General features: G+C 39.0%; 1 protein-coding gene across 1 annotated transcript in view; it reads right to left on the bottom strand.

Moving 5' to 3' along the window:
- The window catches only part of LOC104076843 (gamma-aminobutyric acid receptor subunit gamma-3), a gene marked incomplete at its 5' end in the record, with an annotated part of 48,737 nt that extends 33,924 nt beyond the window's left edge, over positions 1 to 14,813 (bottom strand). Inside the window, one exon of the mRNA XM_009577854.1 lies at positions 14,676 to 14,813. Coding sequence (XP_009576149.1) covers positions 14,676 to 14,813 — 138 coding nt within the window. The remainder of the gene's footprint in view (positions 1 to 14,675) is intronic.
- Between the last annotated feature and the right edge of the window lie 1,542 nt (positions 14,814 to 16,355).

Genomic DNA, 16,355 nt, shown 5'->3' with positions numbered 1-16,355 from the left:
GAAAGAATGGCAAGGTCTGAGCTAAAAAAAAAAACAATAGCCAAGAACAAGGCAAGAGGTCTGTGGCAAATGGTCAAAGAAGAATAAAGGTCTTATTCCAGCATGTGTTCAAGTGAAAGTAAAAGCAAAGCCCCAAACCTGCATTAATGGAAGGACAGTAGTACTGAGAGAAAATGGTCTTTGGGACAAAGAAGTGAGAAGGAAAAAAAGAAAGAAGCAAAGAGGACTGAAGGCTAGGTGTAGAAAGGCAAGCTGGCTTTGACATTTTGGAGTGGAAATGGCATAAAACTGGTCAAAGCAGAGATAACCCATTTTTGACCGCATCTAAACCAGTATAGTGAGATTATAAGTGATTGCTACTATTTACAGTGTGTTTGTGGTGGTTTTGATCCAATACCAGGAGCCATAAACTGTATTTTTGTTGAACCCCATCCCATGATTAAAATTTTAAGATTGTAATTAAGAAACATAATGGCCTAAAGAAGACTTCATCCCCTTTTTGATTAACATATCATTCTCAAACTGACCTTGAGTGTTGACAAATGGATTTGTGGTTATTTGTTTAGTATTTGTTGAATAGCTTCAATAAATAATTCAACAATACAATTATTAAAAAGCCCTTTATGATCTATCGACCAAAACTTCATTCTCTGTGCTTTAACTGGATGAGAGCTTTCCTAAATGGGAGAATAACAAATGGCTTTAAGAACAAAGCAAAACCAAAGTAACAAAAATGACAAACCCAAGTGTTAATGTACTCAAAGATTTATGAACTACATGAATCAAAAACACGAATGCAATGAAAAAATCTTCAACATTATTCTTTTCATTTTCATACTCAATTCTACTCTGGAATGACTTATGGCCTTCTTTACTTACAGAAATTCAGATGGGATAATATGAGATGAAGGCATTTCTGAAATACATAATGCTAAAGTTATTTCATTGTCACTGTCTTTCAGAATAGCTTTCTGAAGAAAAGCTGAAAATTATAACAGTGTCTTACATCTACTTTATGGTATTAGCTTGAAGCTTACAATAAGCAAACAATAAATTTATTTTCTGTCCTTTTTTCTGAGCCAGAATCAGTACTAAAAAAACACTTCCAAATACTAACTATAGGGTTGTACAAAAATCTTACAATCAAAGAGATGTTACTTCAGGAAAACGGTGGACTGCAGTCTTCAAAATTCTTTTTTTTTTTTTCAGCAGTAGAAACACTGATTTTCCTTAAGTATGCAAAGTTATGTTTACAAAGTTGTTCAAGAAATTATTACTTCCAGAAGTTGCAACGCTTGAGTTCTGATTTTTGTCTTGTCAATTTGTTAAACATATGGGGAAGCAGTGGAGGAAAATGGGCATTTATGTATGAATTTGGGAACTACAAAAAAACGTTCACAAATTACCTTATAATGAAATGATTAATATGGTATTAGTATGATTGAAACTGTTTCAGGACGTTATTGTTGGTTCAATCTCAGATAAAACTACAAGAGTAAATTCTTCTTTCCTCAGGACAACTGAGAATAACTGCTAGCCCTGCTCATATTTTTGAAATGGTTTTGAGTATAGGGCAAGAAAGGGGTATATTGGCAGTTCAATATCGAAGAAAATCAGAAGTTACCAAAAACAGGAGCAATGAAAAATGTATTGTTTGCTGTAGTGTCTGAACTTCTCTGGAGTTCCCCTGTCCTAAGAAGTTTTTTTGCCATAAAATTGTCAGGTTTTGCAAAAAGAAATTAAATCCGTTTAAGGTACAGTTTTATTTTAAGGTTGTGATAAAGGGAAAACTTTGGTTTATGTTTTAAGAAATCCTCCATTCCTAGATGATAGGGCATTTATTAGCATTCTGTAATCCTGCTCTCTGCACATCTCACCATGACTGATTTTTAAACACATGATTTTCGAGGATGGGATTAAGCACCGTTTACAATGGGCCTTGGCCTGAAATGAGCCTACTGCTGAGCTAAAGGGGCTTCTGTTATCTCACATGACACAGCTGAAACCAAACTTTCTACACCTGTAAGTTGCAGCGTAGAATGTCAAGACCAAAACAGCTTCCAGCTACTTTATTTGCTGCTAGAGGAAGCTAAAGGTCAGCTCTGCACCCTTGCTAGTGTTCCCTGAGGGTGATGGAGGGAGGTTTTGTCAGCCCAGTATTGAGAGTGCTCTTCAAGGATGCATTTCATTGCAGAGGGGATGGTCCCACCACACCATGCAGCTTTCCTGCTTCAATGTTTCTGCTGACTTCAGGTGGAAAAGATAGCCCAGGATTGCTCCTTGAAGGTTTCTGATGATGCCTGTCCCAAGAGCAGACACAGCCTGGAGGCAGCTTCAGTTAAAAAAAAATAATAATTCCAGGTGTGTAAGCCAGAAGTGTCCTGAAGTTCAGAGTTTGCTGAGGGGATCCTTGCAGGCACTGTGGAAATCTGTTCGAGGACTCAGTTTTTTCAGGATGTGTCCTTAGAAATTAATCTCTCTATTCATATATGTAAGAATAAGCTCCAACAAGGTTTTCTTCACATTTGAATGTGCTTTGCTCTTTATCTATTATGTTAACACTGGCAACATTTACTAAGTTTTCCTCTTTTCAAAGGAAACATTTAGAAAAACAGACAGACATGGTCTCAGTGGAGGAACAGAAAAATAAGGATAAAATAGAGAGTTTGGAATGGGAGAGTGTAAATTGGAGTTACTACAATAGACATTTAAATCAATGTTTTATATTAATAGACATATCTTTAAAAGCATTTTTTTTTCTGGGGGGTGTCCTCATAAAAAAATTGACTAGATGAAGAGAAATTCAAACCAAAGTGGACCAAGACACATTAAAACTATGAACTGCAAGTTTGGCTTCAGCTTTGCCTAAAGATTTGTATTATTTTGACAAGTGTCCAACTACAGCAGGAAGATGTATGGGAATTTCAATACACTATTAACATCTTTATGTGCTTCATAGCAACCTGCATCTAGTGAACAATGTATAAGATGCTTATTCTTTTGTCTTCAAGCTGCTTTACAATTCTTCTGTGATTTTCCTACTCCATTATTCTAAGAAAATTTCTGTTTTGAACCAATAGTACTGAAGGAATAATTTGGCACACTGTTCATAGTATGCAAAAGACATGCCAGAAGCTGTGGAGAGAAAACTCTTCAGATTTTTTTTCACTCTAACTGCTCCTACTTGTAGGAGGTCTGCAATTAACTTTGGCACCAACTTGAATTAGAATGTGGGTGGTGGTTCTGCACTTCTCAGATGAAAATCTGTATTTTGTACTTATCTAAAAATAAGCTGTTCTCCTTTGGCACAACGCCGTACCTTGTTTTGTTCGGGTGGGGGGGAAGGGGTGCTGGAGAGGGGGTGTCCCCAGGTCCAAGACAGACTTGAAATATTTGTACAAGCTAAAGGGAACTTACTGCAGTTGCAGACACTTAAAGCAGCTATATCAGGAATAGCTGTGGATTGTTTCCATTAAAGAAAGATAATGTAGATAGTGTTGTGAAACCCTTGCATTGGGGAGCAACCTAGATCTTCAACATGGCTAAATGTAGTCTTCCAAATGCCAGTCTTTAGGGGTCATGTCAGAATGACAATTTTAATTTTCCTCTTGACTGAGGATAAATACAAGATGGTAAATTCTGAGAAACAGCAAAAGGTTTTGAAAGAGAGGCTGACAAGAACGCCCTACTATCATGCAGAATTATCCTATATAAGGATATGGTCTACTATTATAGTTCTACCACTGATTTACATAACAAGGTATAAAAGACTAGACAGACTCACTTGCAAGGCTCATACGAGAAGGCAATGTTCAAGAGGATTCGTCTGTTCAGAAGCACAAGAACATTGGCAGAACTTAGTAAAAGTCACTTGAGTGTTTTGAGATCCTTGTCCTAATACCACCTTCCTGGATTCTTGGGATTATATATTTTACTTCTATGAAGCAATAAATCTCTGGTCCACACCTTCAGTTTGTCTCAAGTTGAATATGACTAACTTTCTCAAATATAATGAGTGATAGTCTATTTGGTGTCTTCTGCCAAAATTATTTTGTAAACACATGACTGATGCCAGCCCAGATTTCTGTCACTGCCAAACCATCACACGAAAGTGCCAAGGGTTCACTTCTGGTTCTCTGTGTGATGCTGTTGTAGCCCTGGTCATGGCAGGCTTCCTTACATTTCCGGAATGCTCTCTCATGTTTTCCTATATTATTACTTTGGTTGCATTTGCTGGAAGGTTTGGAAACTTGCTAAACACTTATTCTTGTACTGTACCGTTTCCTTAGCTATCTGACAGCATAGCTCATACTTGCCAGACTATCTGGCAGGTAATGGTAAGACACATGTTGGCTTCAGTAGGCGGTGGATAAATCCAGCATCAGGCAACTAATCATTGAAGAGATTTTGATTCTTGCCAGTGTAACTAGGAAGCAGAAGGTGTTGACTGAAATGGAGCTGTTGTTATTATTATGAATAAGACCTGAATGTTGTGAATATTAACTGCAGAAAAGGGTCCTAGAGGCAAAGAGCCTCAATGACCGCATGGAAGAAATCTCGAAACATCACCCCAATGTGAAAGAGTAAAGGCTAAATTCAGAGAGATCTTACTAGCACATAACTAATCTGTGCTGCACTTTTTTCTAAGGTATGGCAAATTAAAATCTAAAAAGACACTTCGCACCTTTCTGCGACATATGAATAGCCATCCCATTCTGTATCTTAAAATTCTCATTAAGATTGTAGATTCAGCAGCGAATAAAATATAAAATAACCTATGCAATACTGTGAGTTTTAAATTAAGTACAGTTGCTGCTTGTGAAAGACTTTTAGATAACATTGCAGCAACCCTGGGCAAAGACCAAACCTTCACAGTTTACGTTAGTATAAAACTTTTGATTGAGCCAACCATAAATTACCAATACAGTGGTGTAATGACACAGAAGTAGGAACAAAAGCCAGAGGTGCTGGAATAGCAAGAGTCTTGAAAGTTGTTCTCAGCTGTATAAATGCAGAGAGGCTCACAGTTCTTATATAATGTCTTTCCACCCCCATTATGATGATATTAATACCAGAAATTTTATCATCGATCTGCATTGTAGGTCAGAAAATTTCAAGATATGTTTTGCAATTTGAGTCAAAATACTCTGTCTACATGGTGTACCTTTTTAGAAGTAAATACAATTTATCAGCCAAATTCTGCTTTGTATCTTGTGTATTAAAGACAATTGTAAACCCATTCTGACTGCAGCCATGGTGCCTCTTCTATGGAAATACTTCCCTTTTTCCCTGTTGCTTTTGCCACCACAGACAGCATGCTACTTATTGCCTTTATAAACATAGTCCAGTAGACCATGGGTTGTACCTCTATGGGCCTGGGTATCATGCACACAACAGTGCAACTTCTCACTTGGCAATCCCTGGCCACACAATCATCCCCACAGACCCAATTTTGCCATGGCTCTCTGCAGCAAGTGTGGGAGCTGGGCATTTCAGAATGAATCCAGGAAAGCCAGCAGCTTACCATGGTGTCGTCTAAGCTGGGCAGGAAAAAGTGCAGGTGAGGAGAAGTGGCTGCTAGGAAAGCCTATGTTGCTATGAAGAATTCACAACTCTGTTCTTCTGAAGTAAGGAACCAAAATCTTTTTCCCAGCAAAACATGGAAGCAACAGCAGCCTTCTGCTTTTTACCTTGTGGCCCACTGGTTAAAGCACCAGGACATGTGAGACTGAAGTCCCTACCTCTCAAGTGAGTGATTTGGCTAGCCTTCATGCTAAATTCTGGGGGTTCACCTAGTTCTTGGTATTGCTATTAAATATTCAATCACTCTTTCAAGCTCAGAGGAGAGCTTAGGTCAACAGCCCCAAGCTCCAGGTTGTGTCTACCGGAGAAAGAGTCAACCCTATCGTCCTCCTGTCCCAGTGAATTATCCTGGAATGTAAAGTGATGTAGCTCCAGCAGAAGGGAGCAGCAGATCAGGTCTCGATGTACAAAGAGGAGCGACAAACACAACATTGCCAATGGATAAGTGAATGAGGACATTAATTCAAGAACCTCTTAAAGTTAGACATATACAAAACTTCCAAAATATGGAACTATCAGATAAAAACCTCAGTTGAAGAAAAACCTAATGGAAAAAGACTGTGTATTTTTTTCTATACAATACAAAAATCTTTAAAAAGGACAACCTGAGGCCTTTTAATGAGGACAACTGGATTTTTTGGGGGGGAAAAATGGCTGCCTACTGAAGTTTTCCCTTAAGAAAAAAATGCAGGTGAAGACCTGCCTCCAAGTCTTCCACTGCCTATTTTCTTTTTTATTTTTGCTCTTACCACAAAGTAAAGTTGCTTTATTTCTAATCTCTCTCTCAGCAGTAAGGGGCTATACTAAGGACACTCAGCATTTGCCTCCACAAGGCAAAGCATAAGAATGAAACCTGTTACATATGCATTCAGCAGAACTTACTTACAAAATACGGAGAGGAATAATATCCTCTCCACTCTTCTTGTTTTAATCATCTTTTTTTCTGTTTACTATCCGTAAACAGAAGAAGAAAGGTGTTTTTAGAGCATGTTATACTTAGCCCACTGGTATATCGATATGCTGAGCTTTCTCTAGTTTCTAGTGACTGAAGAGTTACTCACATTAAATAGCCACTTTCAGGCTTCTGCATTTCACGATCTGATCCCAGGCCAGCATCAAGGAAAAGCTCCATTAACTGCATAGGCTATTGATCAAGTTATAAATCATTCTCTTCAGAAGCTGTCTCACTATCAGCTTTGTGAGACATTTTTGTAACAAGACGGACAAATGCTGGATTTGCAGGGCAATATAAAAGTTTTGATTTCCATAAGTGTCAGTCAAACTTGTAATCAACATAAGAAAACACTTTAATAGAATAGAAATATTATTAGTAATCACCTATTTAATATTCCATTTCTAACCTGAGTGGCTAATGATGAAATTATCAGAATCTGTTATATGAAGTTTACAATATCAGTGCCAGATGAATTGCTGCTAAAAATAAAAATTGACATTTCTCTTAGAAAAACTACGGCTTATACAAAATATTCATTCTGATTGATTATCATTTGACATGTGAATATCTTAAAAGATTATGTCTTCTAAGCTGGGATTTGATTTATTGCAAATAGTGTATCAGAGATAAAAACTCTGTCAGCAAAAAGATTATTGCTAAATCTTCTTATAATCAGGCTAGTTTTCTGTTTTCACATAAATTGGTGTTTACTGTCAGAAAAGAAGTCCTACAATATTCCCTCATTCCAGAGATGATTGCAGTGGCAAGGACTTTCAGTATTATTCTGTTCCTCTGAAAGGAGTGAAAGAATGATAACCAATTCCAATCCAGGCTGTGTATTTGGTGCAGCACACAAAGTAATTTTAAGCTGTATAAACATTCTGGATTTAAAGGTGTTATTGGAGTCATATTTCACAATGAAAAAGTAAGAGCATGAATTCGTTATATGTGCCATAGGTCAGTTCTGTGGATCAGTATTAGGCATTATTTTCAAAGTACTAAGTAGTGTTTTCAACCTATTTGAAGTCCTAAACGGGATTTTATGTTCTTGCACTGGGTCTGATGGATTTCATTAAGGGCAAAGTTGTGGAGAAAGCTGCAGATAAAAAAGAAAAGATGAGTGAAAAGTAGGTTGCAAGTGCTAGTATGGTGTGCATATCTGCCTGTGTGAAGGCAGCAAGCAGAAGTATCTTCAGCACTGGAGCGGGAGAGTTGGGCAAGAAGGGCTTCGAAGGATGCATTCCTGGTACCTGCTAGTTTGGCAGTGCTGGAGCTGCTGGGGATGAGGGCCCACGGGGGCAGAAGATGCGCAAGGACTCTGAGAAGTTGGATGTGTGTGTTTGTGTAGGTAAGGTGAGAAAGCAGAAAGGAGTGTGATGGGGGCAGCAGATTCTGGTAAAGGGTGGCACCTCTGGCAGCAACTGTCCCTGTATGGTTCTGTCTACCACCTACAAAAATAAACTTATATTCAGCTTCAAGACTCAACACAGGATTTTAGCAACCGAGGATTTTAGCTTGATTCCTAACTTTTTAGGATTTCCTTCTAAATGACAGAAACAGATTTTTGAAAACCCAAACCTGATTTAATGAATCTTGGGAACAAATGCAAGCACAGTTCGTAGGTTTGTAAGGTCTAAAATTCAGACTACAAATTTCAAGAGCACAAGGACAGCTACGAGGATAATTACATCTACCTGATAAAAAGGAAGACCCAGCAACTGTGAGAATGGGTTGTATCTGGAAGTGTCTAAAGGCCAGGGGAGCTGTGTGGGAACTGAAGAGCCAGAGAACAGAGCAATGGAGATTTCTCCCACTAAAACCATTTTCTGTTCTACCTCTTTAAGGAGTGTTAGGCTTTTTCCACACACAAATGCCAGACACACAGAAGATATTGGCTGGCATCAGGGGAAAGCAGCTCCTGAGATGCTGGAATCCAGATGTGACTCCACTTGTGCTAGGTTAAAAAAAAAAAAAAAAAAAAGGCAAATTCTCTTTCTCCACGTCTGCATTCACATTAGGAGTTAGGCAAGACAGGGTAAGGGGAGGAGGGGACAGTATTTGAAGGGAAGTGGACACTGTCTGGAATCATGGGAACCCAGAGTAGATGTCTGCTGAGGGCTGTAAACCAAAGCCTAACAATTAAAGCAATTGAGATTATGTGATACCCTGGCTGAAAGAGGCAAAGCTCCTGCAACGCCAGGTAGGTAAAAATAGGCACTGTTTTCAAACGATGCGGTGCATTTATCTGAGTCTCCACTTATCTGCTTCAGGATGCCATCTGATTAAAGACAGTCTGTGCAGCATAGCCAGCTGAGGTAGTGTGTGCTGGATCCCACTGAATTTGGTATTTGAGGAAAAATAACCCCAAAATTTGCATTTGTCCTGGGAAGAACACACAGATGACAAGCACTCTCTGATGTGCCATCAGGACTCAGTGGGACATTAAAAAATGTCAGTGACTTTAAAAATGAAAAGAGCTTCATGAATATTCATTAAATAAATGTGTTCAGATCAGTTAGCTGGTACAGGAGAGGGTGTGACTGAATCAGATCATTAAAAACAAACATGCACAGACACAACCACATTCAGCAACCATGGCATTTTTTTCCATTCATTGTCAGGGCCATGAGTGCACCAACAGGCTCCTGTTTGCCCTGATCAGCCTGTGACCATCCTTCTCTACCACCCCCTTTGCAGCCCCTTCCTCAGCCTGAGGGGCTTAGCTGCCTGCTGCCGACCCTGGCCTTGCCTTGCCAACCTGATGTCTGGGCTGGGTGGTGGTCCTGCCCCGTCGACACGGACCTATGGGGTGATGGCTGGACTGCTGGCTGAACCCTGTACTGCCACTGGCCTGGTCGCTCATCTTGTGTGGGTACTCGTCGTGGGCCTTCTGTGCCTACAGCTAAGCCATCTGGGAGCATTTAACAGCGAAAAGTAAGAGACGTGCCAATTTTGAAATGGTTTCTAAAGCCAGCTGTTCTTTGTTCACCTAGTAGCAGAAGCAGAACATGGGCGTCTTCTCCTCTGGATAAATCTCTGGGAGTGTGTTGGTCTTCTGACAAAGTCAAGGAGCATCAGGTAATGCCTGTCTCTGCCTGGTCCATCCCTTGACCTGATGAGGGGTCCCCCAGTGAAATTTGGCCTCCCTATAAAAACATGTTTATTCCTCCCTTCTTCTGCCAATAGCTATTTATGTAGGTCTTTGCATCTTCTTAAAAGACAAGCTTTCTTATTTTTGTTCTAGGCTAGTTTTTCACTTGCCATTTACTGAGTCCCCTGCACAGAGTATGTACTTTAAATTGTGTTGTTATCAGCATTGTCCCAAAGAGCTTTATCTGAACCTGTGACAACAGATATTAACTTTGCTTTGCAGCCCTGTGGTATCGGGCTGAGAGCATCAGGTAAGCTGAGGTACTTGATGATACAAATTTCAAAATATGAATCACAATTTAGAAGTTATATGACAGGCAGACACGACTAACCGTCATCCATCTGTTGTATGTATGCAAAGGTGTACCTTTTCATGGTGGTAGCTATGGCTGTTTATTGGGTTTGGGTATTGATGCTTGGGGATTATTCAGAATGTATGAAATGGTACTTTCTGTCTGGTTTTGTATATTTCATTTGTAATGATCAGCTATCAAAGTTTTTAAATAGGGCACTTTTATGGTGTTTTCTATTTCTGATGAATTATCCTGAACTTATTTACGCAAAGGCTCCTTTGGACTGCAAAAATCTCTCAGGCTAAAGGCCTGAGGAAGAACACAAATAGGACTTGTATGATGCAAAGAAGTTTTCAAGTAAATGAAAATTAAATTCAGTAGCTACAAGGTCTTTGTGTTTATCTAGCAGTGTAAAAAAAATGAGTGGTTTAAAAAGAATGAATAGAATTTCCCTGGGGTAGATGTCATCAGAAAAGTGCAAGCAACACTACAGCTCACTCCATGAGCTTTACTCGTGGATTCCTTCATGATTTTCTTTTGCGTCTTTCTTTTTTTTTTTTTTCTTTTTTTTTTTCCCCAAGTGTGCTTGGAAAGGCTGGGACTCAGAAACCTGAAGATTACTGCAAACACACACTGAGTGCTTTTAGGGATGACGTTGTCCCTCTTTCTCTCTCCTGTTTTCCTGACCACTCTTCCGTTGGCTGATTTGCAGTTTTAAAATCTGAGAATTTTCTCCTTACGTGCAGTTCCTCCTTTTTTCACAGCTCACTGCCAGGTGGCTTAGTATTCCCTCTGCTTTAATTATCTTTGTCAGCCTTATTTGACATTGTAGCAAGAGAAGTGCTCTTTCTATAGTATCTGAGTATCTTGCCAGAGGCCAACAAGGGAATTCTTCAGTACTTGTGAATTAGTTTGATATCACCTGACAGTGAGAGCTTACTTAGGGTGTAAAATAAAGGTTCATGACCACAGCACCAGCACAGTGATTTCTGCTGTGTATTCCATGTAATCACCATATGCAGTAGATATTTATCTGGCTGTGTTTGTATCTTAGCATGAAATTCAAAGAAACCCTGAAGAAAAAGCTGAACACCTCTTCCAGATGGCAATTAAAACTTTCTCTGGCTGCCAAATTATTGTAAAAGAGGATAATCTTCGTCCAAGAGTAAAGCACACCACTGTGGCAATGCTTTAAGCCATTGCTGGTTCAAGGTAAGAGATGACAACGTTTCTCATCTTGCTTAGATTTCAGAAATGGAGTCTTTGTGACAGCTGGCTTCCTACTTGTGTACCTCTGAAACTGCCCTAGATTAACATAAAGGTTATTTAGATGTCTGAAAAAGGTTTGGAAAGACTGAAAGAATATCAAATAGCAGACCTCTGCTGAGTACTAAATCTAGTCATTTCGTGGTGAAAATGACTACCAAGAAAGAGCTTAATCAAATGCTGGAAGAACAGCAGCGTGTTGCCGTGTGGTCCATGTGACCTCTCTTCGTTATAGCTAGAACACTGCTGAAAAGGAGCTAAAAAAGGCATCCCTGAACTGGACACAGGTAGGTAACGCTGCAGCAGCTTTCATAATATATATGATGAACACACAAATTAGTGGGAAGTAATAGTGTCATAAACCAGTGGAAAGGTGTAAGTCAGAAGCAAAAAAAGATGTTAGGGTTTTGAATCCATCTCCTGCTAGTGGAGGACTGCTCCCTGCAGTACATTTTCTCATGCTTTGCCTAGTCTGCTTTTAAATGCCCTGTGTAATAGTAGTTTCCACAATTTCCCTTGGGAGGAAGAGGTGATGTTTAGTACCTCTCTTTGTCAGGAAGCTGCCGCTGGTATCCTGCCAGCTTCCCTTTTCTTAACTCCATCTCATTACTCTGAATGATTCCCTGCGCAGCACTCTGAACAACGCTGCTCTTCCTTTCTGCCCTGAGCCTGCAAAGGGATGGCGGCTGGTGGGGCCTTTATGGGCTCCTGCATGGCTCAGAGGGGCCATACACGGTCCCAGCGGCTAGTCGGTGGGAACTAGTCTCTCTGGGGAGCAGCCCGAAGTCGAGGGGGGTCCTATACCCATAGCGTACTGGGGACAGCCCCAGCACAGTCTCCCTCTTCGGGCAGCTTTAGTGTAAATATGCCACAGACCTTCCATGACAGAACCCAGCACCTCTTTTTTGACCACCTGGCATGGCTGTAAAGGAGATGGGATACCTGTAGGCAGCAGCTGCCATCTCCCTTCACCAGATGTTGTCCACGCAGTAGGAAACAGCAGCTTTGGGGGTTCCCTAATTCTCAAACTTTTTGGATAGGGTTACTTTTCTTCAATAAATAGGCATGTACCACAGCACAGCTGTCTCTTTATCCTACTTGTTCACATATACTTACATACTCACAGCAGGTAGTTTCAAAATTATCTCAAATTTTGTCTCTGAGACATACTGCACAGTCGGTTGTGTCCTGCCTCCCTCCCTCCCTTTTGGGAATCCTTGCTCTATAGCATAGGGCATACTCAAGTTTTTCCAATGTACCAGTTAGTTTTCCCAAGTCCTGGCCCTGGATTTGCTTCTGACAGTAAATACTGTTGATGTTCAGTAGATCTGGCCTTGAAAATACCTTAAACTATAGTGTAAATACAGCCAGAGAGTTTATTCTATACAAATTCAGGTCCACGTGCAAACTCAGGGTTTTATTTTTCACATCTTTCATGTATTTGTTGAATGAGAACCCCTTCTCAGCCATCTGCTGGCCAGAATATATGGGCCATATCCACAACTTGTTTTTCTACCTAAAAACACAGCTGACCATCTGACCCATACATTTTACATTGTTTCTTCCAAGTTAGTTTCCACAACCTCCTGATAGGGTTGTTTTGGGGTTTGGGGTTTTTTTAGTGTTTGAATAAACTCCAGTTTGCCAACAACTTTCTGCTACTGCGATGCCTTTGGGAGAATAAGAATGTCATGGTGGCTCCAGTAGGTTCAGTTCAACACTGCTATTGGGTTTTGCACTCATAAACCTGGGTGGGCAGAAGCAGTAATAGCAATAATAGGAAAAACATACCGTCAGCTCACTCATCTTAGTAAGAACTGGGCACATACTAAAAAGAGCATAGGAAATATATTTTTCGTTGCTCCACATTAACCATTTACTCACTTGAATGAGACCTCTATAAAAATGGCTTTTTCCTGTGTAAAGGAAGAGTTTAATAGATCTGTTTGTCAAGACACTGTCAACATCTTAATATGGCTGACTCGGTAATTGTTCTTGCATGCGTATTTAGCAGTTCTTGATGCAAACTCAGGATGCCATCACTCTAGGGCTTTCTCTCCTATTCATACCATCCCTTCCAATGAGCTCTATGCCTGCATACACAGATACTTTAAAGATTTGGTGTTTGGTACTTGACAGTTATCCACCAACTCTGGTTCAACTTATGGCTGACTCACCTGAGTAATTTGCATTCCTGAGAAACTTACATACTACAAGGATTTGTATCCATACCAGAAGAGAACTTTTACATGTGCGCTGTTTGCAACGTTTTGCTCTGCTAAACTACCAGCCCAAAATATTCACTAAAGCTTTAGTGATTCTTCATTACAAAAATTGCTATCCAGTCCTGAGAAAACATTAATGATGTTAGTGGGTGGGTCATGAACCAGCAGCAGTAGCTTCACAGATATACCAGAAGAGAACTTTTACATGTGCGCTGTTTGCAACGTTTTGCTCTGCTAAACTACCAGCCCAAAATATTCACTAAAGCTTTAGTGATTCTTCATTACAAAAATTGCTATCCAGTCCTGAGAAAACATTAATGATGTTAGTGGTCATGAACCAGCAGCAGTAGTTTCACAGATTAATAATTTTTTATTATTACTATTATTCACAGTGTTTCCAAAAGAGTAACATAGTTCTGTTTACACTTTGAAAAAAAAAAATCGGATTTTTCAAAAATCCATCACCAGTTAAGCAGAAGGTGGCTTCTAGCAGATTCCTTCTGCATCTGGGAGAAGACTTACCAAATGGTAATCACAGAGCTTACTGCAGAGTCATGTATAAAGTTTAGACATTGTTTGAAATTTATGAGAATTTATCCAGTTCAAAGAATGTATTCTATTTACACATCTTTTTTCCCTATGTTGCTGTTATTATAATAAACAGCAAGATTTCTGAAGAAATAAAATAGACATAATTAGATTTTAATTACAATCAATTGGTAAGGTCACTAGCAAAGTCATTTATCAGCTGAGAAATAAAGAGTGCCTTTGAAATATTAAGAAAAATACTAAATATGTGACTGAATGATTAACTACTATTGAAAGTGTCTAATTTCACTAATTCTACCATTGTGCTCAAAATCTTTCTCTTTAATTTATAGTAAAAACATATGTCTCAATGCAGGAGTGGCTTAATAAACTGAGCTGAGAAATGAGAATCATATAGTAACTTCAAGTATATAACAAACAGCCATGTCAAGTTAACATATATTCCTCAATTTGTGAAGTTACAAAAAAAGTAGAGAAGAAATTATCAAAAATCTAGACAAAGTCAATAGTTTTGAAGGCTGCACTTTAGGGGTTTTAATATGAACATTGGTACATATTGAAATCAAATTGCACTCAAATGAAAGCAAACTTGGAACAAATATTTTGAAATAATTTTTTTTCCAAAACAAGCACTACCATTTTTATCATTTTTACCTGCAGAGGTTTTCACAATTTCTGAAGTATTTCTGAGACCCATAAAGTCAAACTGATAGAGTCTCCAAGACTTCTGGTCAGCAGCCTCCACTGAGTTTTTCCTCCATCTGTAAATCATTTCCTCTTTAGGGTAGCCATCTAGAAATTAAAAAAAAAAAAAATAAAAAATCAATATATTGCATTTCATAAAAAAGGTACTACAAAACAGTATCTGTGCACTGATTTAGAACTGTTTGGGAATACCTAAGTTTCTGATCTGGTGCTTTCTCAGTGAGTTTGGTGGTATAATTCAGCTAAAGAGTTATACGGCACACAAAAATAGAGTCATAATCCTGGCAAAACTATGATTTTTCATAATCATTGATTTTTTCGAATGGAGAAAAATTCTGATTGGTTCTGTCAGAATTAGATCTCTTCAGAGATGCAGTTGATTGTACTAATTTGAGGTCCAGACACAGCAGTATACTACTTTACATATGCTCTGAAGAAGTTGTGCAAACCGATAGAATGTAAAAAAAAAAGGGGGTGTCAGTGTAGGATGTAAACAATTGAAAAGGACAGATTGTTTTAAAAGTGACAATAGTTCTAATGTAGCGTGTGCTACTGTACTTCTGAAATGAGCCCAATACAGTGCAAAAAAGCAAATTTTAATAAGTATGGGATTTTAAAAGTGGTTATGCCATATCACTTCTAAAGGCTGTGGTATTTGATGAGACATCACCTGATCTCTACAGCTGAAATAGCTTCTGAAAGTCTTCCTTTATCAATTTAGCACTTAGTAGTCATAATTAATCCTCATGCCAATATTTCATTTCCTTTTTGTTAGAGAATGGCATTTTCCAATAAAAGCCCAACAACAGATCTTCAACCAGCCGAAACCATAATAATAGACCATCTAGAAAACAACAGCACGCCCATGCTAGTTAAAACTAGATTGTTCTCTAATGCATAATACAATAAATGCCTATTCATCTAATAACTAATATAGTAGATGCAGATTACAAGGCAAATTAAAATCCTAACAACAACAACAATAGCCAGTTAATATAACTGTCTCAACTGTAATTGGATACAGATAAATTTTGATATTTGTGTTACAAAACAACTTCTCTGGTCATGGTGCTATTTTCTTGACGTTTTCCTCCTGTAAGTGTTGTCTTCATCTTGTTTAAGGTTCCATCCTGCTGGGGCACTGCTGTAAGTTGTGCATGGCCCTATTTATCCCTCTCACTAACACAGCATGAAAAGTACCCACCAGTCCCTCAGTTCTAATCTGTAGAAAATGGCTATGTGTTAATTCAAAATGCCATGTTCATATATTTCCCATCAATGTAAATAAAGAAATAAACCATGAAGGACCCAACTGAGTAACAAACACAGGCCCTGCCGTTCTCCACGAGAAGTCTTGCTGCCAAGCAGATTTCACTGCCAATTCTGCTGTGCCAGTCTGTCAGATTGATGTAGAGATTAGGTTTTTTTGGCTGGCAGATTATGTCAGAGGATGCAGAGGTACAATGAAAGAAGTCAAGCTTTGCAGGGCCTCCGAGCCTTAGCCCTGTATCTTCTGAAATCTTCTCGAGCCTTGCTCCTATTTGATTGAGCCCTTTGATCACATTTCTGACTGAATGATGTCTCTTTCTAATGGAAAGAGTCTTTTAATCATAGAATCATAGAATCATT

The sequence above is a fragment of the Fulmarus glacialis genome, unplaced genomic scaffold (genome assembly GCF_000690835.1).
Source record: "Fulmarus glacialis isolate BGI_N327 unplaced genomic scaffold, ASM69083v1 scaffold6345, whole genome shotgun sequence".
NCBI classification, from domain to species: Eukaryota; Metazoa; Chordata; class Aves; order Procellariiformes; family Procellariidae; genus Fulmarus; species Fulmarus glacialis.
Note: the sequence above shows the minus strand (reverse complement) of the source record. Positions and strands in the feature narration are given on the sequence as shown.